The following is a 22,376-nucleotide window of genomic DNA, read 5'->3' on the forward strand; positions in this document are numbered from 1 at the left end:
TCCCTCACCTACAGTCACACTGGCCTTATTCCTGCATGTCCCTAGGCAGCAATTATATATCCTAAAAACCCCAGAGCTTGCCACCAGAGGGCCAGCAGGTAGATCCTCACGCCAAATAGGCACACTACCTTTGGACCCAAAGCCTAGGACTCGGTCACTGCCTTTTGGCAGTGACTTTGGCCTGAGTCCCCAGCATTGGGTCCGGCCTGGCTGGGACACCCCCCACAGCCACCACACTGCCGGGAGCTGTTTTTGCCCCAACCCCACGGCGAACACTCGAATAGGTAAATCTTTTAAAAAGAAAGAAAAAAAAAGAAAGAGAGGGAGAGAGAGGAAAAAAAAAAAAAGAAAAAGAAAAGAAAACCATAAAACCATGTAATCATATTTGTTGGGGCTGGGGGGACATGTTTGTACTTGGGACACCTGCCTTCTATAGTGGAGTGATTCCAGTCCCAGCTACTCCTGATTTAGTTCTCCTGGAATGTACCTGGGAAGACAACAGATGATAGCCCAAGTACTTGTGTCCCTATCAACCATGTGGAAGAACCTGGATTGGGTTCCTTCTGTTTTCTGTCTAGCCTGGCTTGGCTGTTCCCAGCATTGGGGGAGTCAACCAGCAGGTGGAATATTTCTCTGTCTTTGTTCATCATTATGCCTTTCAAGCAAATCTTTTACAAACAAACAAAAAGCGTGGCATAACAGGCAAAGCCACTGCCCACAACACTGGCATCACACAGACAATGGCTCATGTCTCAGCTGCTCCACTACCATCTCAACTCCCTGCTAACGGTCTAGGAAAAGCAAGGGAGGGAGGCACAAGTGTTTGTATCCTTGCCACCCACAGGCAAGACCCAGAGGGAGTTTCAGGTTCCCGACCTCAGCCTGGCCCAGCCCTGGCCGTTGTAGCCATCTGGGGAATAAACAAACAGATGGAAGATCTCTGTCTCTCTTCTCTAATTCTGCCTTTCAAATAATTTTTTTTTTAAAGAAAATAAGCCATATGATCTAGTCATTCTGCAAAATAGACATAATTCAAAACAACATAACACACAATACATATATGTGATTTTTATTTTTCAGTTAAATACTTAAAGAATGACATATTGTCTATATTTTAAAACAAGAGTTCTGGAGGCTGGTGCAGTGGCACAAGTAGGTTAGTCCTTTGCCTATAGCATCAAGTTGTGTCCCAGCAGAGGATAGCCCAAAACCTTGGGATCCTGTATCCACCTGGGAGACCCTGAAGAAGCTTCTGGTTCCTGGCTTCAGACTTGGCCAGCTCTGGGCGTTGTGGCCATTTGGGGAATGAACCAGTGAGTGGAAGATTTTTCTCTTTGTCTCTCCTTCTCTTTGTAAATCTGATCTGCTTTTCCAATAAAAACAAATAAATCTCTAAAAAAAATTTTTTTCTAGACCCAGCACGATAGCCTAGCAGCTAAAAGTCCTTGCCTTGCACATGCCGGCATCCCATATGGGCACCAGTTCATATCCCGGCAGCCACATCTCTCATCCAGCTCGCTGCCTGTGGCCTGGGAAAGCAATCGAGAACAGCCCCAAAACGTTGTGATCCTGCACCCAGGTGGGAGAACTGGAAGGAGCTTCTGGCTTCTGGTTTCAGCTCGGTTTAGCTCTGGTCATTGCAGTCACTTGGGGAGTTAATTAGCGGACACATCTTCCTCTCTGTCTCTCCTCCTCTCTGTATATCTGACTTGGAAATAAAAATAAATAAATCTTAAAATTTGTTTCCCCAAATTAATTTTAATTAAATAAAATAATAAATAAAAATAAACAAAATAGATGAATATATAATAGAATAAATAAATAAAATAATAAATAAAAAAAGAATTCTGGGGCCGGAGCAGCCAAGTTCAACATCACTGTCTTGTAATGAATGTTTTTCACCAGTAAGTAAAACAATGATACCCCTCTCTTGTCGATTGATTGATGATCCATGCTTGTGCTGCAGGTGTCTGGCCCATAGTAAGAGCTCCACGAATGCTAACTCAGAGCAAATGTACCCTCACTTGCCCTAATACCACCTTCCCACCCCTCACTGCCTCTCTCACCTTTTGGCAAGCAGATCCCCTCAGCTGACATACCTTCCACTTAGGGCTCCGCCTCAATGCCTGCCCTCAGCAGCTGGGGCGCTCCTCCCAAGAGCACCCATTAACCACTTTGACCCCTCCTACGGCTTCTTTGTGGTGCAGCACTTATCTAAATGCAGGCACCCAGTGCCCTGTTCCCTGCAGCGCGAGCCCCTAGGGGCTGAGCCTTTGCAGCTGTGTGTCCTCTACCCTGAGGATTCCTGGCACCCAGCACCCACACTGTCCTTCGGACCTGCTCAATTCTACCTGGAACACAGCCCTAAGAGGTTATGCTGTCCCCTCCCTTCTCCGCTGCCATCCTGCATTACCTCCCCACCCTTGCTGCTCTGAACCCAGATTCTGGGCAGCCTGCCCTGACTGCCCACCTGCAGGACAATAGAGCAGCCTTACCCCAGGCAGCCTTCCCAACAGCACCCGGGGGCCGTGTGCTGCTTCCCAGCCACGCTTGCCTTGTGCCAACCTGTTCATCTAGTCTCTGACAGGGATCCCATCTTTCAGGGGAGCTGTGTGACTTCCAAGCCCTCCCCACAACCAACAAAGACAGGACCTCTCTTTCCATTGCCATGTTCTCCAGGCTCCCTGTGACCATTCTGTCACCTCATCAATGCCTGAGGGCACAGAGCTCACTGTTTTTAAAAGATTTATTTTATTTATATGAATAGAAGAGAAAGAGAGGGAAGAGATAGACATGTTCCACCCACCTGTACACTCCCCATGTAACTGCAATAGCTAGAGTTGGGCCAGTCTGGAGCCAGGAGCTTCTTCCAGGTCTTCCAGGTGGATCCAGGGGTCCAAGCCCTTGGACCATCTTCTGCTGCCTTCCCAGAATTAGCAGGGAGCTGGATTGGAAGTGGAGTAACCGGCACTCGAACCTGCACTCATGGGATGTGGGCATTACATGCCACAGCTTACCCTGCTGTGCCACACACTGACCTTTCATGGTTCATTCGCAGAAAAGGCAAAGCACAAAGGGTCAACGGTCTGGACAACAGGGTCAGGCAAGGTACCTGAACCCCTTGAAGGGACCATCAGCTCTCCACTGTCACTCCCCAGGCCCTCTTACAAGAGGGAGCTTCTTTTGGAATAAGGCTGAGAGTGAAGCTGACTGGGAAGAAAGAGAGGAGTCAATGGGCTAAGAGCTTAGAGTCCTGATTGCAGCTGCCCCCGGGGGCTTCCTCTGTGTGGCCGCCTGAGTGCTCCCTGGCCTCTTCACTGAGTGCTCCCTGGATGGTCCCCTGGCCCCTGCACTGAGTGCTCCCTGGATGGTCCCCTGGCCTCTCCACTCGCGGAGGCCTCTGGGAAAAGGCACAGCTGTTGCCAGTCCTCTAAGTGCTTTGTGCTGGGGAGGGCTCAGGTGCTGAGAGAGAGAGAGAGGTCCCCAGGGCCAATGTGACGAAGGTGACTTCGATCAGGAGGATGAAGTTCACCAGGAAGGCTGAGCTTCTCCCTCCATCATAAACAAACAAAAAGTCCCTCTCTTTGCAGAACCTAAGTGGGCCAGAAAATATGCACAGGGGACGGCCAGACCTCACTCCCCCCGGGGGCTCCCAGACTTTCCCCGCAGGGGTCCTGAGAGGTTTGTAGACTTCCTGGCAAGCTCAGCTCAGGGACCCTAAGCAGCGACGTCTCATGAGGTGCTGCAGTCACTGGCCCAGAAAGGGCTGCAGGCTGCAGTGCCTGCACCCCGAGTTACAACCGGAAAAAGGCGCCCCGCATACGGCAAAAGTAGGGAGGAAGGCTGGCTGCTTTGGAGCGGGAACCAATCTCTGCAGTGCCGGGGGAGTCCCGCCTCGGGGCTTAACTGCGTGCGCAGGAGCTAAAGGAGCCATCGGGATGCGGGAGTTTGTCGCAGAAATAAGAGCACTTGGTTGGATGCTTGCGGGAAAGTGTTCCGCGGTGCCGCGGCGCAGGGGCTGGGTGCAGTGCGCTGCAGGGACAGAAGCCTTCCCAGGGCGGGGGTGGGTGGGCTGCGCGCGGTGACAGCGGACAGCTGAGGCAGGCGCTGCAGGGCCCGGGGCGCGCAGGATGAGCTGCTCGGGCCCCTCTTCTCCCGAAAGCTGGAAAAGGTGGGGGCCACAAAGGCCTCGGTCCCGCACTAAGTGTGTGGCGGTGGCGGGGGACGCGCGGGTCCCTGCACTGCGGAGTCCATTCTGGCTCCCGCGGCCCGGGCTGGCGCGGAGGCGGAACCGCGCCCGTTGGAGGGGGAGCGTCCACCCGCCGCAGCGGCAGGCGGGGCCGAGGCGGACTGGCAGGGCGGACTCCCGGCGCGGGGGGCGGGACCACCGCCCCGACTCGGAGCAGCAGCTGCAAGAGGCTGGAGCCGGCGCCCCAGCAGGTGCGGGGACCCAAGTGCAGCTCGGGGTGCAGGGCCCGCATCACCCACCCTGGACCCTTAGCGGCGCCCCAAACTCCGCGGAGGACGTGACGGTGAGGTTGGAGTCGCCCGCAGGGATGGGTGGGTGGAGAGAGAACCCACGACCCAGCCCGCAGCAACCCGAAGCGGGGAGACTTCCCGGTGGGTTCTGCCAGGGTGGGGGAGAGGTGCCCTACACCCATCGCTCGGGCGCTCTCTGTCCCTACACCTCCTCTCACGCGTCCCAGTCTCTGTTACCCCCACCACTCGGGCATGCAGCCCCTCTGAACGCCTCGGCCCACCCCGCCCGCGCTGCGCCCCCGGGCTAAGGTAGCCAGGGTGGATCCGGTCCCTTTAAACCTTCGCTCCGCACGCCGAGCATCTCCCAGCGCTCCTCACCCACCCCACCCCCGCAGCGCTTCCGACAGCTGGCAGCCGCCGGGGCCCCGGGGGGCCGGCAGGTACAGGGGTGGCGGGGAGGCCCGGCAGCGGCTGACGGAACAGCTGTGGCCGCCCCCCGAGCCCCAGAGGAGCGGGCGGGCGGCGGGACTGCCGGGCGCCGGGGGGTGGGGGGGACTCCAGTTAATGATTAACCCTCGGCTCCCCGGGTCCCCACGCCGCGGACAGCCGCGTCTGCCCCGGTTTCCCAGGTAACGGGCGAGGATGCCCCAACTCGCCGTGCCCTCCGCTCCCCTCGGCTTATCATCGCCCTTGCCACCTGTCGGCCGGGCGGAAGCCCCCGGTCTCAGTCTTGCGCCTCCCGCAGGCGAGCCGCCTCGCGGCGGAGTTAGACCGGTCCTCCCCAGCTCCTGCAGCGCCCACCTCCCGGCACCATGCCTGGCCTCTACTGCCCCTCCAGCTGGACGCCGCTGCCCCTCACCGACTCCAGCGTCCGGGCCTGCACCAACGGCCCCTGCCTCAGCCTGCGGGCTCGGCTCACCTACCACAACCCTCAGCCGCAGCCGGTGGAGGGTGAGGCCCCGGGGCAGGGGGACCCGGGGTGCTGGGAGCCGCTGGGGTGTGCCGGGCGCGCTCCGACGCCGTCTCCGGCCCCGCAGGCGTGTTCGTGTACCCGCTGGCTGAGGCCGAGGTGGTGTCGGGCTTCGAGGCCGAGGCGGCGGGACGGCGCGTCTCCTTCCAGCTGCAGAGCCGGCGCCGCTCCCAGCCCGCCTGCTGTCGCGCGCTGGGCCCGGCGCTGGGCGCCTCCACGCCCCGCCGCTGCGCGCAGGGTGAGTCCAGCGCGGCCACTCCGCGTTCCTCCTGCAGGCCAGCCGCCGCTCAGATCCCTGCACCCGCTCTCCCCGCACTGAGCTTGCCACCCATTGATTCATCTCTTCATTCAACAGTCGTGGACTGCATACCTGGCCCGCCCCCAGGTGCTGGGGACACGTGACCTAGGTTTGGCGCTAGGTCGCAGGCAGATAGCACGGGTTTGCTGGGACACTTGCCTGTTCTGCCCAGGTGATCGTAACCCTCCAGGGGGTTGCCGAGGGAGCTACCTCTATGGCTAACCCCTCAGACGTCCTCTGCTAGGCCCTTTGTGACGCCCAGCTCCCGGGTCAAGTGCAGACTCTTCTGTTTAACAAACCCCTTGCTCACCTGATCCCATCCCTTCAGCCCCTTTCCCACCCCTGGCACCACACTGGCCACCCTGCCAGGTCCTTCTGCACCTCCCTTCCCTGATTTCCCATTTCTGAAGAGCAAAATGTGTACTACTGGTCCTTTAAGAACCATCCAGCTGTCACTCCCTGGGAAACCCTGCCACACCTCCCCTCCTTAGGCCCCTCAGTGGGTAATTGCACTCAGAGGCTTTTGGCGCCACCTCCTCACATCCTGATCTGTCGGGTCTGCCTGTCGGGTCCCCAGTTGAGCACTAGCTCCTGGGCTTGGGACAGGGTTCTGTTCACCTCCAAAGCCCAGCGTCTCCCAGGGGACCCAGCTTGGCCAGGTTCTGTGGCTCTCCCTGTGTCCTGTCATTTATTCATCCACATAGTGCTTGGATTCCTGCCCAGGGGTTTACCATCTGAGTGAGAAGGACACAAGCAGCGGTGCTGAGAGCTGGGATAAAGCCCGCAGGTGGTTCAAAGCCATTGTGAGTTCTGGGCCAAGTGCCAGGAATATTCCAGAAGGACATTTAGGCAGCCTGTGGAAGGAAGGGTAGGACTTGGTGAAATGGCTAGAGGCAGTGGTATGTATATACCAGGATTGTAGGCAGCTTCTACTGAGTAACCCAATATCTTGTGTTTGTAGTGATTTATAGTTTAATTTGTGTTGTCGCTGGCATCCTCTCAATTTGAATCCAGAGAGGTAGGTAATAAAGCAAGAGTTTCTCTTGCCCTCTTTTTTTTTTTTTTAGGATTTATTTATATTAGGCAAATTTACAGAGATCGCAGACAGAGAGAAAGATCATCTGCTATTTTACTTCTCAAATGGCTGCAATAGCTGGAGATGAGCCAATCTGAAGCTAAGAGTGGAAATTTCTCTGGGTCACCCACAAGGGTGCAGGGTCCCAAGGCTTTGGGCTGTCCTCCACTGCTTTGCCACAAGCAGGGAGCTGGATGGGAAGTGGAGTAGCTGGGGTATGAATCAGCACCCATATGGGATCCTAGCACTTGCAGGCACAGGATTGGCCTCTTGAATCACAGTACTAGCCCCATATTCCCTCTTTCATAGGGGTTGAAAATAATAGCAACACATTTACAAAATTGGAAGCTTTGTATATAATGTTTCATTTATTTTTTGTCACAGTGTTTGACCTGTAGTTTTTTTTTTTTTTACATTTATTTATTCATTTGAAAGTCAGTTACAGAGAGAAAGATCTTCTGTCCACTGGTTCACTCCCCAGATGGCTGCCTAAGGCACTGGACTGGGTCAGGCCAAACCCCAGCTTCAACAGGGTCTCCTACATAGGTGGCAGGGGCCCATCTTCTCTGTTTTTCCCAGGCACAGAGAGCTGGGCAGGAAATGAAGCAGCCAGGACTTGAACTGGCAGCTCTATAGGATGCCCCCATCACAGGTGGCACTTCTGCCTGCTACGTCAGGATGCCAGACCCCATGGTATAGTTCTTAGGATTCCCAGTCTGTGGATAATGAAGCAAGAATTACCAAAGGATATCATTAGGAGTCACAGAGCTGATGGAAAACCTGACCTTGTGTCCTTGCCATGGATCCTGCACCTCGGCAGGCTGAGAGAAAAGCCCCTTTCTCCTTCCTTTCCTTCCTGTCCATCTTTGTCTTCCCCTCATTTACACAGCAGGTATTTCTCAAGGTGACTGCAGTAAGGCAGGGAGGTGACATGATTGCTCTGAAGGCAGGCAGCCCACGTGTGTGGGACCACACATGTATGTTCTTCCCTAGTGGCAGCAGTGACTGTCACGGCTCCACCAGCCATCTCATCCCACCCCAACCCAGGAATCCTATGTCTAAACGCAACCGTTGCCTGGAAGGTACATGCGGCACTGTGTCTTCTGGCCTACCTCCCGCCTCAGTCCTGACAACTGCCACAAACTCCTCCTGGGGCACTCTTCTTGGTTCCCAAGCACCCCAGCCACAAGGCAGTTATTTTATTTTTATTAGATTTATTTGGCCATTTGAAAGGCAGACTTACAGAAAGAGAAAGAGAAACCAAGAGTGATCTTTCATCCATTGGTTTGCCTCCAAAGGGTTGCAATGACAAGAGCTAGGCCACTCTGAAGCCGGGAGCTTCTTCTGGGTCTCCCACTTAGGTGCAGCACCCAAGGCGCTTGGGCCATCCTTTGCTGCTTTTCCAGGCACATCAGTAGAGAGTTGGGTTGGAAGTGGAGCAGCCAGGACCCGAACCAGTGCCTAACTAGGATGCGGCATTGTAGATAGCAACTTTACTTGCTGTGCCTCAGTGACAGCCACCAGAGTTTTTAGAAAGATGGTGTCCAGGGTTGACTGAGAAAGGCAGATAGGCAGAGAGACACAGAGTGTGTGGGCCCCCCAAAGTCCTTGGGAGTGGAGCTGCTCCCCATCTTTCAGCCCTCTGTTAACAGGGTTGGCCAGGTCCTTTCAACACCCCTGCCTCTCCTGCCATGGTTCCATCTCATGCCCCCATCGGCTTAGTGCCTGCCAACTGCTCAGGTCCCCTGGCCGGGGCACCCCGAGTCAGCCCCTTCACGTACCTCAAGCTCCCCTCATCTCTTCTGCTTCTGGTTTCCTCTGAGCCCCCATTTCTCACCTACCGTAGGTCATCTCGTCTTGGATCTGGCCCAGGCTCGGTCTGCGCTGGTGCTGCCTACGGGCCTTATTGCTGCGGCTGGCACCATGACAGTGACCCTGTGCAGCAGCTGGGAGCTGCCCTCAAGGCCTGACGGGGTGCTGCATGTGGTCCTGCCCACTGTGCTCACCCCGCTGGCCCCACCAGGCCCACCGGGGCCCCTCAGGCCTCCGGGGCTCTGTGACGACAGGTTGGGCCTATGGTGATTCTCTTCGTCCCTCCCTCGACTTCTCTGGGTCTAGTGCGGGTGAGGGGGCTTTGGCAGCGTGCCCTGTGGGGATGGGTGGGGTGAGGAGGGGCTGGGGCCAGGGTCAGCCAGAGGCTTGGGGCCTTGCTGGTGGTCCTGTGACGCTCCTTGCGTTCCCTTGCAGCCCCACCAGCTGCTTTGGGGTGGGCAGCCCCCAGGAAGAAGGGCTGGCCTGGGAGGAGCCAGTTGCCCCGCGGGATGTGTTCTCAGGCCCTGCCCGCTGTCCTGCTCCCTACACCTTCTCCTTCGAGATGCTGGTGACAGGGCCATGCCTGCTGGCAGGTGGGTGCCTCTGGCCTGGCCTCCCTTCCCGGGTCCACCCCTTTCCTCCCAGGACAGCTGATGGGACACTCATTCAGGGCTTAGGGGTGGGAGAAACCTGGGACAGGAAAGAGGATGGGCACCGGAGCCATGCTGCAGTGGGAGCATCCCCTGGGGCACTTGGACACTCACTCTGCCTCATCAATTATGTCACTCATTTACTTTCCACCCTTTACACTGATGGGGAGAGTTCTTGACAATGGGGTACATCTAAGCTACTACATGTACGTCCCTTGGTAAATAGATGGGGACAGGGTGCTGTATCTGTGATTGGCTGGTGGCTGCCACTTTAAGCAGCCAGAAACAGATCTGATTGCCCACTTCTATGAAAACAGGCAAATCAGCCCTCTCTCCGACCCCATGGATCAGACACTAAGAGCTGAGCAGACTCAGCCATGATCCCATCTACAGCCATGGACTAACCTGGATAGGTTGAGTATGTGTTCTGTCTTGGCCTGGGGTAGGGCAGCTATCACCTCTCCCTACCTCTATGCATCCCCAGGCCTGGAGAGCCCCTCCCATGCCCTGCGGGCAGATGCACCTCCCCATGCAAGTTCAGCAGCCACCATCTGTGTCACCCTGGCTGAGGGCCACCGCTGTGACCGGCTCTTGGAGATCCTGCTGCACCCAAGTGGTAAGAGACTGGCCCTGGGCCATGGGCTGTGGGACAACCCCAATCAGCCATCTCGGGCAAGCAGAGGTGGGAGGGCACACAGGAGGCTGCCAGTGCAGGCTCCTCCCAGGACCGGGGTTGGGGACAGGGGCCTCCCTAACACTAGCTGTGTCCCTCTCCATCAGAGCCCCATCAGCCACACCTGATACTCGAGGCAGGCAGCCTGAGTGCAGTGGAGTACGAGGCGTGGGTGAAAGCCCGCCGTGATTTTCAGAGGCTGCAGCGAAGAAGGGACAGTGATGGGGACTGGCAGGTATGGCTGCAGAGTCAGGGCCCAGTCCCTGACGTTGTTGCTGGTTGCATTTGTGTACATAGGCAGGGACCTATAGCTGCCACCCAGCTTGGCAGAGGGCTGAGGAGTGCTGCACAGGAGAGCCAGCCTGGGTTTCTCTGGACTCTCCCCACCCTGCCTTGCAAATGACCTTCAGAGAAAGGCCCCAGCAAAGGGTCCCACTGCTCCCCTGGACGGAACTTCCCTGACCCTGGCCCAGGTTGACACAGCGCTCCCATGTTCAGGTGTGCTTCTTGCAGCGACGCTTCCACAAGGACATCCTGCTTAACCCCGTGCTGGTGTTGAGCTTCTGCCCTGACCTGAGCACCAAACCTGGACACCTGGGCACCGCCACCCGAGAGCTCCTGTTCCTGCTGGACAGCAGCAGCACTGTGCACAAGGCTCGTGAGGGCAGGGGGTGGGGCAGGCCTGGGGCGGCAGGGGCAAGAGGCAAAAGGCAGGTCTGGGGCAATGGGAGGCAGGCCTGGGGCAACAGAAGCAGGGCGTCTGAGTGGGGCTGGAGGCCGCCTTGTCAAAACCAGGAGTTTCCCCAAGTGGACATCCCCACCTGCAGTAACTCCCCAGGGAGGTTCCTTAGGGAATAGTCCAGCCCTTGCCACGCACACAACATACATACACTGTTGTGGTTTCCCTGCTTTCTCATGCTTGTGCGCGCGCACACACACACACACACACACACACACACACATACATCTCTCACTCCCAAGGGCCCCTCCTATAGAAGGACCCTCAGTCACTCCAGTCATACACACATCACATGTCTCCTGTACCTGCTGAGTCCATGGAATTGGCTCACACACACACACAGTCTCCTCCCTCTATTCTACCCCGCTCTCCCCCACCCCTGTTCCTGGAAGCACACTGTGCAGTCCCCGCCGTCCTCCCCATGACCTCAGCCAACCTGTCTCACCAATCACCCTGCCCGGCTCTCCCCAGGATGCCATCATTTTGGCTGTGAAATCTCTCCCACCCCAGACGCTCGTCAACCTGGCAGTGTTTGGGACATCAGTGCGACCACTCTTCCCAGACAGCAGGCCTTGCAATGACGTGAGTGCGGCCCAGGGATCCTGCGGAGCTTCGTGGGTGATGTCCCAGTGCAGCATGGCCCAGCATGTTCTTTTTTGCCCAGGACACTGTGCAGCTGATATGTGACAGCCTTGAGACCCTGCAAGCTGTGAGTGGTCCCCCAGACATTCTGGCTGTTCTGGACTGGGCCATGGTGCAACCCCAGCACAAGGCCCACCCTCGGCAGCTGTTCCTGCTCACTGCAGCCTCACCTGCGCTTACCACTACCCACCAAGCTCTAGAGCTCATGAGATGGCACAGAGGGGCAGCCAGGTGAGCAGGGCCAGGAGCTGAAGACTGACTCCCCCCAGTCTCACTCCAGGGGGTTCACACCTGCTTTGCTTGCCCTGGCAGGTGCTTCTCCTTTGGGCTGGGGCCTGCTTGCCACCAGCTGCTCCGGGATCTGTCGGCCCTCAGCAGGGGCCAGGCCTACTTCCTGAGGCCAGGGGAGAGGCTGCAGCCCATGGTGAGCTTGGGCCTCGACCCTGTTACCTGCCCCCAGAAGTACATATCATGGCCGATTTCTAGTTAGGGAGCTCTGGACCCTCCTCCCTCCCCTCCCTGAGATGCCAATCAGTGGGGAGCAGTTGGTACTGTCTGAGGTTTGGGCACAAATCCTCTGGCCACCCCCAGATCTTCTCTCCCTTTCTGTCCTGAAGTTGAGTCTCACCCTGGCAACCTTGTCCCACCATGTGGGCAGTCTCTGGCCAAGAAACTGCCCAAGTTCTGAGCATGCTCAATCCCCTTGCTTATCCGCTTGTTCCTTCTCCTGACATCAGCCCAACCCTGGTCCTCATTCCCATCCCACACACACACACACACTGCCCCACCATGGACCTGGGGACACAATGTGTGGGGTCAAGCTTAGCATGGCCTTCCTGCTGTGTTACCCCGTGTGTGACACCTGCCCTGCCCTCTCTTTGGCCATTCCCCACAGCTGGTGCAGGCCCTGCGGAAGGCCCTGGAGCCCGCTCTGAGTGACATCTCTGTGGACTGGTTTGTGCCCGACGCTGTGGAGGCACTGCTGACTCCCCGAGAGATCCCAGCCCTTTACCCTGGGGACCGGCTGCTTGGTTATTGCTCACTTTTCAGGGTGGACAGCTTCCGGCCCCGCCCATCAGGGGTAGGCCTGGACTCGGTACTACTGTATGTGCATATGGGGCCTTTCCCTTTCCTGTTCCCCCTTCTCTCTCTGCCAGGCTCTCCGGCTGTGTCCCCCAGGACTCCATAGGGGTCCCACTGAGCATCTCAGTCCACTGCTCTTCCTGTCCCATAAGGGCATGTACTGAGTGGCTTTGTGAAGTGTGACCCCTTTACCGAGGTCCCTAAAGCACCTGGCTACAGGGAACAGCTCCAGGATTGCTGTGAGCTCCTTCCCCCGGAGCTCTGTGGTGGGAGAGGAGTCTAATGTGGATATGGGCTCAGATCCCACCTCTGTCACCCATTAGGCACCTGCTGAGGGCAAGTCACCAGACCCCTCTCAGCCCATTTCCTTACTGGGAAATGATGCTTTTTTGTGTGTGTTGGGGAGTGAGGGAGGCGTTATCCTGGTAGGGTTCTTGCTGCACAATGTGAATCTGAGAGGTGGGCTTTAAGAAAATCTTGCTCCCTAAGACACAGCATGCTTTTCCTCTCTGATCCTAAGAACTATGAAACAGGCCACCTCTGCCTGGCCCCCAAGCAGCTCAGGCAGCCCCAGAGCTGCTGCTAATCCTCAAGGTTAGCACAGCCCTGCCACCTGCCTTCATGAGGGGCATCCCTTTCTGCTATAGGCAGCTTTCTTGCCTCTTGCTTGTGCCACCTTCACATCCTGTTTGGAAAAAGGTAATGTGTGACAATCCATTTTTTTTCCTCCCCATTGATTTTCTTCTAGGGCCAAGAGCCAGGATGGCAGAGCTTGGGCGGCTCGGTGTTCCCGTCCCCAGAGGAGGCACCATCTGCCACAAGCCCTGGCACTGAGCCCACAGGCACCTCTGAACCACCCGGGACAGGCCTTGTGTCAGCAGAGCTGTCTGGTCTGTGGACTGCTGGGGACTCCGAGCGGAGTGAGTGCCTGGTGTGTGTATGTAATGGTGGTGGCAGAGGCTAGGCAGTTGAAGGGGTCAGGATTAGGACTGTTGCTCTTCTCCCAGCAGGTTCAGATGCCCTGACAGAGCCCATCACAGACCCTGGCCCCAACCCCTCTTCTGATCCAGCCATATGGCGCCGCATCTTTCAGTCCTCCTACATCAGGGAGCAGTATGTGCTCACCCACTGCTCAGCCAGCCCTGAGCCCGGCCCAGGCTCCACAGGCAGCAGTGAGTCCCCAGGATCCCAGGGCCCTGGCTCCCCTGAGGTCAGCACTCCCCTGGGACCCCCTTCTCAGCAGGGCTGCCGTAGCCTGGCCTGGGGAGAACCTGCAGGCTCCCGCTCCTGCCCCTTACCGGCGGCACCCCCACAGACTGCACTCAAGGTGAGACGTCAGCCCACCTTCACTCACTATGTATTCAGTGAATGTTTGCTTAGCACACCTCCTGGGTGCTGGCTGTGCCACACTGTTTACTGTGAGGTCTTGCTAGAGAGTCTGGTGAATGTTTGCCCATCACACAATGATGAGCAGGGGAACATGGTGTCACGAGGTGCAGAGTCAGGGTGATCAGCTCTAAGAGAGTTCGGGAAACTGCGAGCAGTTACAGGAGTGGGAGCTGTCAGCCGGGTAAGGGGGAGAAGGTAAACAGTACAGAGACGAGTGACAGCTTTAAGTGGGAAATAGGGAGTGGAGGCAGATGACACTGGGAAGAGGGCTGGAGCATGATCTGCCTCCTGAGGGTAGCAAGCAGCCACCCTGAGGTGTCCCACCAGGGCCGTGTGGCCAGCAGTGTGTAGGAGAGCCAGGGAGCTCTGCTTTCCTTCATCAGTGGCCCCCATGTCTCACATGCAGGCAGTGGCCTTGAGTACAGAGGTGTTAGGTCGTCGGCGTAGAGCAGCACTGGCAGGCCGAAGCCTCTCATCCCCTCCAGACCGAGCAAACCCAGCTGCTGGCCGGCCACGGCAGCCCTCTCTGGGTACAGTGCTGGACGGGCCAGGCCTGGAATCAAGCCAACAGTTGGGACAGGGCCTGGATGACTCAGGTGAGAGTCCGAGTGGGGAGCTGGGGTCCTGACACGAAGGAGGTGGAGCCCAAGGTGTTGATGCCCACCACCCTTCTCTCCCCAGTAGGAAACCTGCTCTCCCCGGTCCCCATGGACTGGGATATGTTGATGGAACCGCCCTTCCTGTTCACATCTGTGCCCCCTGGTGGGGAGTCGGCTCCACCAGCAGTGCCATCGCCTCCCCAGGTGCCGCACTGCCATGTGGTGATCCGGGGCCTGTGTGGGGAGCAGCCCATGTGCTGGGAAGTGGGTGTTGGGCTAGAGCCACTGTGGGGAGCACAGCCTCCATCACCCTCTGTGAAAGAAGCCACCTGGGACCAAGCACTCCACAGACTGACTGCAGCCTCTGTGGTGCGAGACAATGAGCAGCTGGCTCTCCGAGGAGGGACAGAGACCACAGCGGACCGGGGTGAGTTAGCAGCAGGGTGGTGAGGTCAGGGCCTCAGGGACCTGGGACTCAAAATGGAAGATAGAAGCCTGTGCTTCTGTTGCTACTTTAAGATAGACAATGATTGATGTAGATAATCAATAGATAGGAATATACATTGATTTGAAAGACAGGGAGACAGGAGATCTATTCGCTGGTTACTCTGCACCTGCCTGCAATAGCCGGGTCTGACTGAGGCTGAAGCCAGGATCCAGGAACTCCAGCTGGGTTTCTCAACTGGGTGACAGGGCCCCAGGTGCATGGGCCATCTTCCACTGTCCTCCCATCAGTGGGCTCATTAGCAGGCATGCCAGTCAGAAGCACAATGCTCCTACGTGGGATACTACACACTGGGTCCTTGTTGCCATCTACACCCCACTTCATTCACAGAAGACCCAAGCTGGCACACCATTTTAGCAGGAGAGAAACTTCAGCAGAGCAGAAGGGTGTAAAAGAAAGTGGAAATAAAAGGCAGCTGAGAATGTAGTTAGATGGCATGCTATGAGGTTATGTCTCCTGGCAAGCAGGAGAATGCAAAGTTGACAAGCTTCCTGGCAGCCGACACAGCACCCACAACATCAAAACAGATTTTTGTCACTTGGGAAATGATGATTAAACTCTAAGTTAAAACTTTAGTTGCCCGCAGCAGCTCCAGCCACACCTGAAGTGCTCAATGACCAGTCATATATGACTGGCCGCTGTAGTCCTGCATCATGTAAACCTGGTACCTTTCCACTCTTGTAGAATGTTCTATTGTATGGTGCTGGAGGAGTGAAGGAAAAGGCACTACCAGCCAACCAACATTTCCTCTGGGTGCTGTCCATTCTGTTGAATGCTGTCTGGGTTTCCAGGGGGAATCCCAGTCCTGCTGACACTTCTTGCCAGTGTGTGTGTGTGTGTGTGTGTGTCGGGGCGGGCTGAGCTGATCTGGGCCTGAGCACTGGGCAGAGGTGGCTAGTGGTACCTCCAGCAGACACTTCCTTGCTTTCACAGGCCACGCCCGGAGGTCTTGGCTCCGAGCCCTTCAGACTAGCAAGGTCAGCTCTGCCCCCTCCTGCTTCACCTGCCCTGTAGCTGTGGATGCCAGCAGCAGGGAGGCCCTACCCGAGGCCCTGCAGGTGCAGAGCTCAGGTAGGGGCCGTCCCCTGGTGGCCTCTGGGTGCAGCCTTCGGCTCCATGGCTGCCTTTCAGACGAGTCTGTGTCTTATGTTCCTGCAGAGGTCCTCGAGCCCCCAAGTGCCCTTTCTGCCCCGCAGACCCATCCCACTGCAGCTCCTTTGCACACCAACGCCCCCTCTAACGGTAACAGCCCACTCCAGAGCAGGGTGGAGGGTCAGAGGGAGATGCCATCTGGGAGCTCTATGGGGCCCGCGCCAGCTGGCATTTCATGGGCTCTCTCTGGTAGGTGCCTGTGATTTGGGTCAAAATGGCAACTCCAAGGCTGCTTTGAGGGACCCCGCGTTCCCTACTGGAGGTCCTCCCCACCCACTCCCACAGCCTCCATCCCGGCTCAGCTTGGGCCGCCGCCGCACACTCTGCAGCCCCGACCCGGGTCAGACCAGCGAGGGTAGCAGCGAAGGCAGCGACCATGACTACTTGCCCTTGGTGAGGACTCGGGAGGTGGAGGGCAGCATTGCCAGAGCCGGGACGTCTGTCTCAATTCGCTTCTCCCCCCACCTCCTCTCTCCTCAGGTGCGGCTGCAGGAGGCGCCGGGGTCCTTCCGCCTGGACGCACCCTTCTGCGCAGCCGTACGCATCTCACAGGAGCGCCTATGCCGAGCCTCACCTTTCGCAGCGCACCGTGCCAGCCTCAGCCCCACCTCAGCCTCATCTCCTTGGGCACTTCTAGGTCCTGGTGTAGGCCAGGGTGACAGTGCAACAGCCTCCTGCAGCCCGTCCCCCAGCTCAGGCTCTGAGGGCCCATGCCAGGTGGACAGTGGGCGCGGCTCAGACACCGAGACCTCGGAAGGAGCAAGAGGGTCAGGTGGTGCTGACTTGAGGGGCCGCACGTGGGCCACGGCTGTGGCGCTTGCGTGGCTAGAGCATCGCTGTGCTGCCGCTTTCGGGGAGTGGGAACTGAGTGCTGCGAAGGCAGATTGCTGGCTGCGGGCCCAGCATCTGCCCGATGGCCTTGATCTGGCAGCGCTTAAAGCCGCCGCTAGGGGGCTCTTCTTGCTGCTGCGCCACTGGGACCAGAACCTGCAGCTCCACCTGTTGTGTTACAGCCCTGCCAATGTGTGATAGCTGCCTGCTCCTTGGGGCTGGCTCCCCAAAACACTGCCGCCCAGCGCTGGCCTCCCCAGGCGGGAAAGGAGTAGGCTGGCGCCAGCCTGTCCCCCACTGCTTCTCATCTCCCTTTCCACCACCCAGAATCTTCTTGCCCCACAAAAAGTGCCTGCTCCAGCTCTATCCTGCTCTTCCCACACCATGCCCTTGGGCTCCAGGCTGAGCTCTGTGTAAAGGGAGAAAGTCACAGTTTCCTATGCAATAAAGTGCCTCTTGGGGACTCTGAAGTGAGTTCTTCATCTGCCCTGCACATGCACAGCTTTGTCCAGGCACCAGCTTCCTCTGCAGAGAGGTGGACTTGGCAAGGTTTATTCCCCAGGGCACAGAGTCCACCCCACCCAGGGTCCTGAGAATGGAGCTGAAGGGAGTAGGTGGGCTTCAGTGGGCTTTCTTGTCACGCTGGATGCTCTCGGGAAAGGGCTGTGGGCCCAGCCAGAGCTGCAGCAGGATGACCGCATGGCACACGTGCAGGGCAGCAGAGCTGCAGGATGTGGATGGGTATGTGTTCCAGCAGAGCTCGATGAGCCCCAGCACCAACAACCTGGAGGGGAGAAAGGCTCTGCATTGTGTCTGGTTTCGAGGTCTGCTGTTCTTCCGCTACCTGTGCCCTAACGTGGGTCCCTCTAAGCCCCTCCACGGTCACAGCCTTGTGACAGGATCTCCCTCACCCATCCCACTCCCCAGGTTGGCCCAGCCAGTACCTGAGCAGGTGTGTGAGCCAGCGTGCAGGCGCAGCCCACAGGAGGTAGGGCAGTGTGTGGAAATACCAGACATAGAACTGGTAGTGGAGGGAGCGGCTGAAGCAGATGCCAATGAAGTTGGAGGTGAAGAGGACAGAAACGATCTGTATTTGATGGTCAAGGGCAGGAGCAGAAAGGGGCGGAGTTGGGATTCCCAAAACAGAGGGGCAGAAACCTTTAGGGTTGAAAGACCCCTAGCTCTGCCTTCCCCAGATTCTCACTTTTGGTCCAGTTTCTTCCCCTCTCTGCATCTTTAGTCTAACCTGGAGCCATTAACAGCTGGGGCCATAGATCCTAATGACGGAATCCCTTCCTAGCTGTGTGGCTTTGCTAAGTTCCCTAGCTTTTGAAAGTTTTAGTCTTGCCATGTGTAAAGAAGGGTCAGGTGATGAGAGCTATCTCACCTCAGCATCTCCTGCAGATTCTGGATGTCAGGATGCACACACAGCTCTCAGGACAGTGCCAGACAGATGATGTGAACACATGCACCAGCAGCTCACAGTTCAGAATGTCCATCCGGGACATGCTCAGCTTAGCTTGGTGACTGGCATGAAGCAGGAACCCTGTGGGTGGGCTCCCCGTCCTGCTCCCAGGTCGCCAGCCACCTGGGACTGATGACTGAGGCTCCATTTGCAACTGCAGACAGCAGGCCTTACCTTGCAATGATTGAAAGGATATGATTGGGGGAGAGGGGTTGGGGCGGAACCTTCCTTTTAGAGGGATCCTTCAGCAGTGACAGGATGCTCTCCCCTGACCTGGGGAGAAGTCAGAGGGCATGCATCAGAGTCCATCGTGGGCCAGGCTCTACGTTCACCCTTCATGAGCTTAACCCCAACCCTCACCCACCCCCACTCTACATCCAACCAAGCAACCCTAAGCCTGGGACCCTTCATGCCTTCTCCCAACTCGACCAGGGCACCCCCTCTCCACTTTCTCACCTGTGCCATTTGCAGAGAGCAAACAGCAAAAGCAGGGTGAGGTGGGCAGCCAACAGGGCAAGGTGGAAGGCCCGATGCAGGAAGAGGGCCTCAGGGAGGAAGCGCCAATTCACTGTCCAACGGAAGAGAAACTGGCGGCCCAGGTCGAAGGAACGGGACAGGTAACCGAGGGGATTCTTCAGTAGGAAGGGCAGCCCCAGCACCACCTGAGGGTGGGTTGAAGTTAGCAGAGCTTCCAAGCCTCACCCCCACACACCATACTAACTACTGAACGGTGCAGCAGTGGGACACAAGGAGGCTTTGGAGGATCTCTCATTCCCATCCCCACCCCCAACCAGCACATGCAGCCCAAGCAGCCAAGGAGGCAGATGATAACTGTGCTTTAAGGTTTCAGTTCACCAAGTTACTCATGGGCCATCTAGTTCAACATCCTTGTTTTCCAGTCCAAGAAGATTGAAGCCCAGGGACAGCGGCTGTCCAGCTCAGAAGCAAATCCCAAGTTCCTCCTTGTGTCTTTGAGGCCAGACAGGTGGCCTCTCCTTCAATGACAAAGGGCAGGGGGAGGTACCTGAAGGCCAGCACAGATGCCCAGCTTGGGGAGGGCCCCACGGAAGCCAAACTGGGTGAGGAGAAGGAACAGTAACCCCGGGGCGAAGAGCAGTATGTTCATCTTCACAGAGACTGCCAGGCTGGGGTTGGCAGGGGAGGAAGGGCAAAGGTCAGCTCCAGGACCAAGTGGCCCACCCAAATCCCCTCCCTGCTACCATCACCACAGCAATGGTTTCCCCATGCCAAAAGGCTCCAGGTTGGGGTGCCTACTCAGGTAAGGTAGCCTGGAAGCAAGCTGGTGACAGGGGTAGGCACCACCTTTATACCCAGACACATATTTAGAATGCGCAAAGACCAACTCCAACAATGGGGAGTGAGGCTGGGAAGGGGTAGCAGACACTCTTTACAGATCCTGGACTTGCCTTGGCGGCTATGAGTGACCCATTACGGTACCTGCCTGCTTCAGTGCCCCTTTGTTGCAGAACCCTGGGGGAAAGCACTGGAGATGCCAGACAAGAGGAGAACTGACCTGAAAAAGCAGCAGCCCCATCCCCAGCGCCGGGCCAGGATGAGGTTGATGCTGAGGAAGAGCAATGCCATGGCCACTGGGTCATTGAAGAGACGCAGCATGAAGATGGAGTGGACACGGTAAGAGGCACAGCACATGAAGAAAAAGACAAAGGGAGGTACCTGCAGGATGGACACAGTGAGGAATGTCAGTTCAACAAGCCTGAGCTGACTTCACTCCCCAGGCCTCCTGAGATGGGCCCCACCCCCACAAGCACTGGGAAGATGAATGTACTTTGCAGGTCTGGTGGTAGATCAAGAAGACCAGCAGCAAGGTGACCAGGTAGAGCACAGCGAAGATGTTCTGTGCCATGCGGATGTCAGTGCCCCGGCCAGTGGCATAGTACAGCCCCATGAAGACGTACACGAAGCCAGCTGGGTACCTGGAAGGTACCAGGGAACGTGAGCCTGGGTCCTCGGCCGGCCCCTCCCATCCATCCTGAACCCTCTACTCCACTCACTCACACAAGAGGTCCGGTGTCCCCCTGCAGCTGGGTATAGTCATAGGTGCCATTGAGGACGCCCTCTACCTGAGACATGTAGGCCTTCCAGTCAATCTCTGTGTCTGTAAGAAGGCAAGAGGAGCGGTCACTTCCAAGTCCCACCCTTGTCTGCCATCCACCCACCCAGAGCTCCAAATGACCATACAATTCCACCTCCTCCTCAGGGGTTCCCACACTCGGCTGCCCATCTGACACTGTGTGGGTGAACTCTGAGCTCTGACGGGAGGCATGATCGTCCCTCCCACTCCAGCAGAGCCTGCTGTCTGTCTAGGTCAGGAACCTGTTAACCAGCCTTGATGCTGCTTTCTCTCTTGTGTCTATTCTTCCTCCTGCTTCTCCCCCATCTGACCCACCTTCACTTTACATACGCAAACCCGCTGAGTTTGACGCCTTTGGCCACAGCATGACAGTCCCTAATGAGGGTCTCCATTTCTATTTTCTTCCCACTGGAACACATCTCCCACCCCGTGCCAGATAGCTCTTCCTAGATCTTATTGGATCTGTTGTAAAACCCTTTAGGGATATTCTTTTTTTTTTAACCCATGCCAAGGTTTAAAAGACAAAAACCCAACTCAATCACTTTTTCTTAGAAGAACTGATTATGTAAAGTGACTTCAGAGGGTAGCCTTGGGATTGGAACTCACCCAGTCCCAAGTACCTGATCCTCATTCTGCCTGTGACAAGGGCTTTCCAAATTCTTCATGAGTTCACCTCTCCCTGCTACCCACACTTGATCTCTACATTCTAGATTTACAACAGTGTTTCCAATTCTTCAAAGGAACCAGACTGTTTTTCTGACTGGTGGTTTCTGGCACAGGAGTCCCTCTCCTTGTGCTGCTGGCTGCTTTTCAGGGGGGCTAGAGGAAGCATTCCCCGACCCCTCAGGTGCAGCTGAAGCACCGGGCCAAGCCCTTATGGCATCTGATTTTACTACCGTGAAGATGAACAAAAGACACTGTGGATGTATTACTGTCAGCTCCACATACCCAGGTTGGAAACACATCTCTGATTCACTCCGGCCCTGCTACCTAGCACAACCTCAGCATATACTAGTATTCAAGACATACGCTGATTTTTTTTTTTTTTCTTTTGAGACTGGAATTGAGGAGTTGAAAACACTGAGATAGGGGTAGTGATGGAGACTGGCAGCAGCAGTACACTAACTGGGGCTCAGGTCTCTTGATTTTCACGCTGCTTTGCTTTCTGCGATTTAGCAGGTTCATCTCCTGAGGTCCTGCCCTCCGGTTTTCGGGAAGGTCGGGGGAGCAGGCTCTGCAGCTGGTGAATGAGTACACCTGCAGTCTGGTTTGGGGTGCCTCCGGGCCTGGGTCCCAGCATGGGTCTGGGATCTGGGTCTCCTGCCCATCTAGCCTCCTCTCCCCTCCTCGCCCCCCTGCCCCGTCAGTCCCCTCCCGCCCCTTCGGCGCACTCACATGCCACCCTGTGAATGACCCAGAAGGTGATGCCCACCTCCGCCAGGCAGAGGCAGGCGGCCACCAGCAGCGTGTAGCGCGGCTCCCGCAGCAGCAGGCGCCGCTCTTGCCAGACGCGTTGCAGCCATGGCCCGCACAGCCCCGCCGTCTGAGCCGCGGCCCCGGCCCGGCCGCGTTTCCGCAGCCCCGCCGCCATCTTGATGGTGCGTCACTCTTTGTAGACCCAGCACTCGGGAAAAGCAGAGCCTTCGACACTTAGGTTCCGCCCCTCCTCTGCAGGGCGCCACGTCGCCTGGGGACTGACTGGAGTCACCAGAATTCCCAATTTACTCTTAATGAAAACTTAACTTCTGCACCAGCCCGCTAAGATGCACTACACGATCCGTACGAGCAGGAACCTAGTGTGCTGAGCACACAGTAACGAAAGCCTGCCCCTGCTTCCCACTTCCCTATGAAAGGACGCAATAACGGTGCGCTTTAAACGTGAGTGGACCCAGCGACGAGCC

The 22,376-nt window shown here is 56.9% G+C and overlaps 2 protein-coding genes across 4 annotated transcripts; one reads left to right on the forward strand and one right to left on the reverse strand.

The window, feature by feature from the left end:
- The first annotated feature begins 5,291 nt into the window (after positions 1 to 5,291).
- Positions 5,292 to 17,095, forward strand: VWA5B2 (von Willebrand factor A domain containing 5B2). Its single transcript, XM_041002582.1, has 19 exons — positions 5,292 to 5,430; positions 5,517 to 5,687; positions 8,669 to 8,888; positions 9,070 to 9,227; positions 9,769 to 9,900; positions 10,065 to 10,192; positions 10,456 to 10,611; positions 11,168 to 11,278; positions 11,361 to 11,569; positions 11,651 to 11,762; positions 12,234 to 12,419; positions 13,170 to 13,341; positions 13,432 to 13,748; positions 14,217 to 14,406; positions 14,495 to 14,836; positions 15,848 to 15,985; positions 16,073 to 16,156; positions 16,260 to 16,459; positions 16,547 to 17,095. Exons 1-19 carry the CDS (start codon positions 5,292 to 5,294, stop codon positions 17,093 to 17,095), a joined length of 3,714 nt encoding a protein of 1,237 aa, XP_040858516.1.
- Positions 17,096 to 17,366: 271 nt separating this feature from the next.
- ALG3 (ALG3 alpha-1,3- mannosyltransferase) lies at positions 17,367 to 22,083 on the reverse strand. 3 transcript variants are annotated; one of them, XM_041002867.1, is made up of 9 exons: positions 21,908 to 22,083; positions 20,400 to 20,499; positions 20,170 to 20,317; positions 19,897 to 20,057; positions 19,387 to 19,507; positions 18,819 to 19,024; positions 18,559 to 18,635; positions 17,842 to 17,986; positions 17,367 to 17,681 (listed from the first exon to the last, which is right to left on the reverse strand). In XM_041002867.1, the coding sequence occupies exons 1-9, from the start codon at positions 21,996 to 21,998 to the stop codon at positions 17,519 to 17,521; spliced, it is 1,212 nt and encodes a 403-aa protein (XP_040858801.1). In that variant the 5' UTR covers positions 21,999 to 22,083; the 3' UTR covers positions 17,367 to 17,518. The 3 variants fall into 3 exon arrangements, with proteins under 3 accessions (XP_040858801.1, XP_040858800.1, XP_040858802.1); XM_041002866.1 differs by having other exon boundaries at positions 21,871 to 22,083; XM_041002868.1 differs by lacking the exon at positions 20,400 to 20,499 and having other exon boundaries at positions 21,871 to 22,083.
- Positions 22,084 to 22,376: the final 293 nt, after the last annotated feature.

The sequence above is a fragment of the Ochotona curzoniae genome, unplaced genomic scaffold, assembly GCF_017591425.1.
Source record: "Ochotona curzoniae isolate NIBS_2020 unplaced genomic scaffold, NIBS_Ocur_1.0 scaffold_2587, whole genome shotgun sequence".
In the NCBI taxonomy this organism is placed as follows: domain Eukaryota; kingdom Metazoa; phylum Chordata; class Mammalia; order Lagomorpha; family Ochotonidae; genus Ochotona; species Ochotona curzoniae.

Bases quoted from the DNA above. Each gene is read 5' to 3' on its own strand.
- VWA5B2 (XM_041002582.1), top strand. From the start codon at position 5,292: ATGCCTGGCCTCTACTGCCCCTCCAGCTGGACGCCGCTGCCCCTCACC. The intron at 11,570-11,650 runs GTGAGCAGGGCC...TTGCCCTGGCAG, and splicing joins TGGCACAGAGGGGCAGCCAG to GTGCTTCTCCTTTGGGCTGG. The intron at 12,420-13,169 runs GTAGGCCTGGAC...ATTTTCTTCTAG, and splicing joins TCCGGCCCCGCCCATCAGGG to GGCCAAGAGCCAGGATGGCA.
- ALG3 (XM_041002866.1), bottom strand. From the start codon at position 22,066: ATGGCGGCGGGGCTGCGGAAACGCGGCCGGGCCGGGGCCGCGGCTCAG. The intron at 20,058-20,169 runs GTACATTCATCT...TCCATCCTGCAG, and splicing joins TCTACCACCAGACCTGCAAA to GTACCTCCCTTTGTCTTTTT. The intron at 17,682-17,841 runs GTACTGGCTGGG...TCTCCCCTCCAG, and splicing joins TGGCTCACACACCTGCTCAG to GTTGTTGGTGCTGGGGCTCA.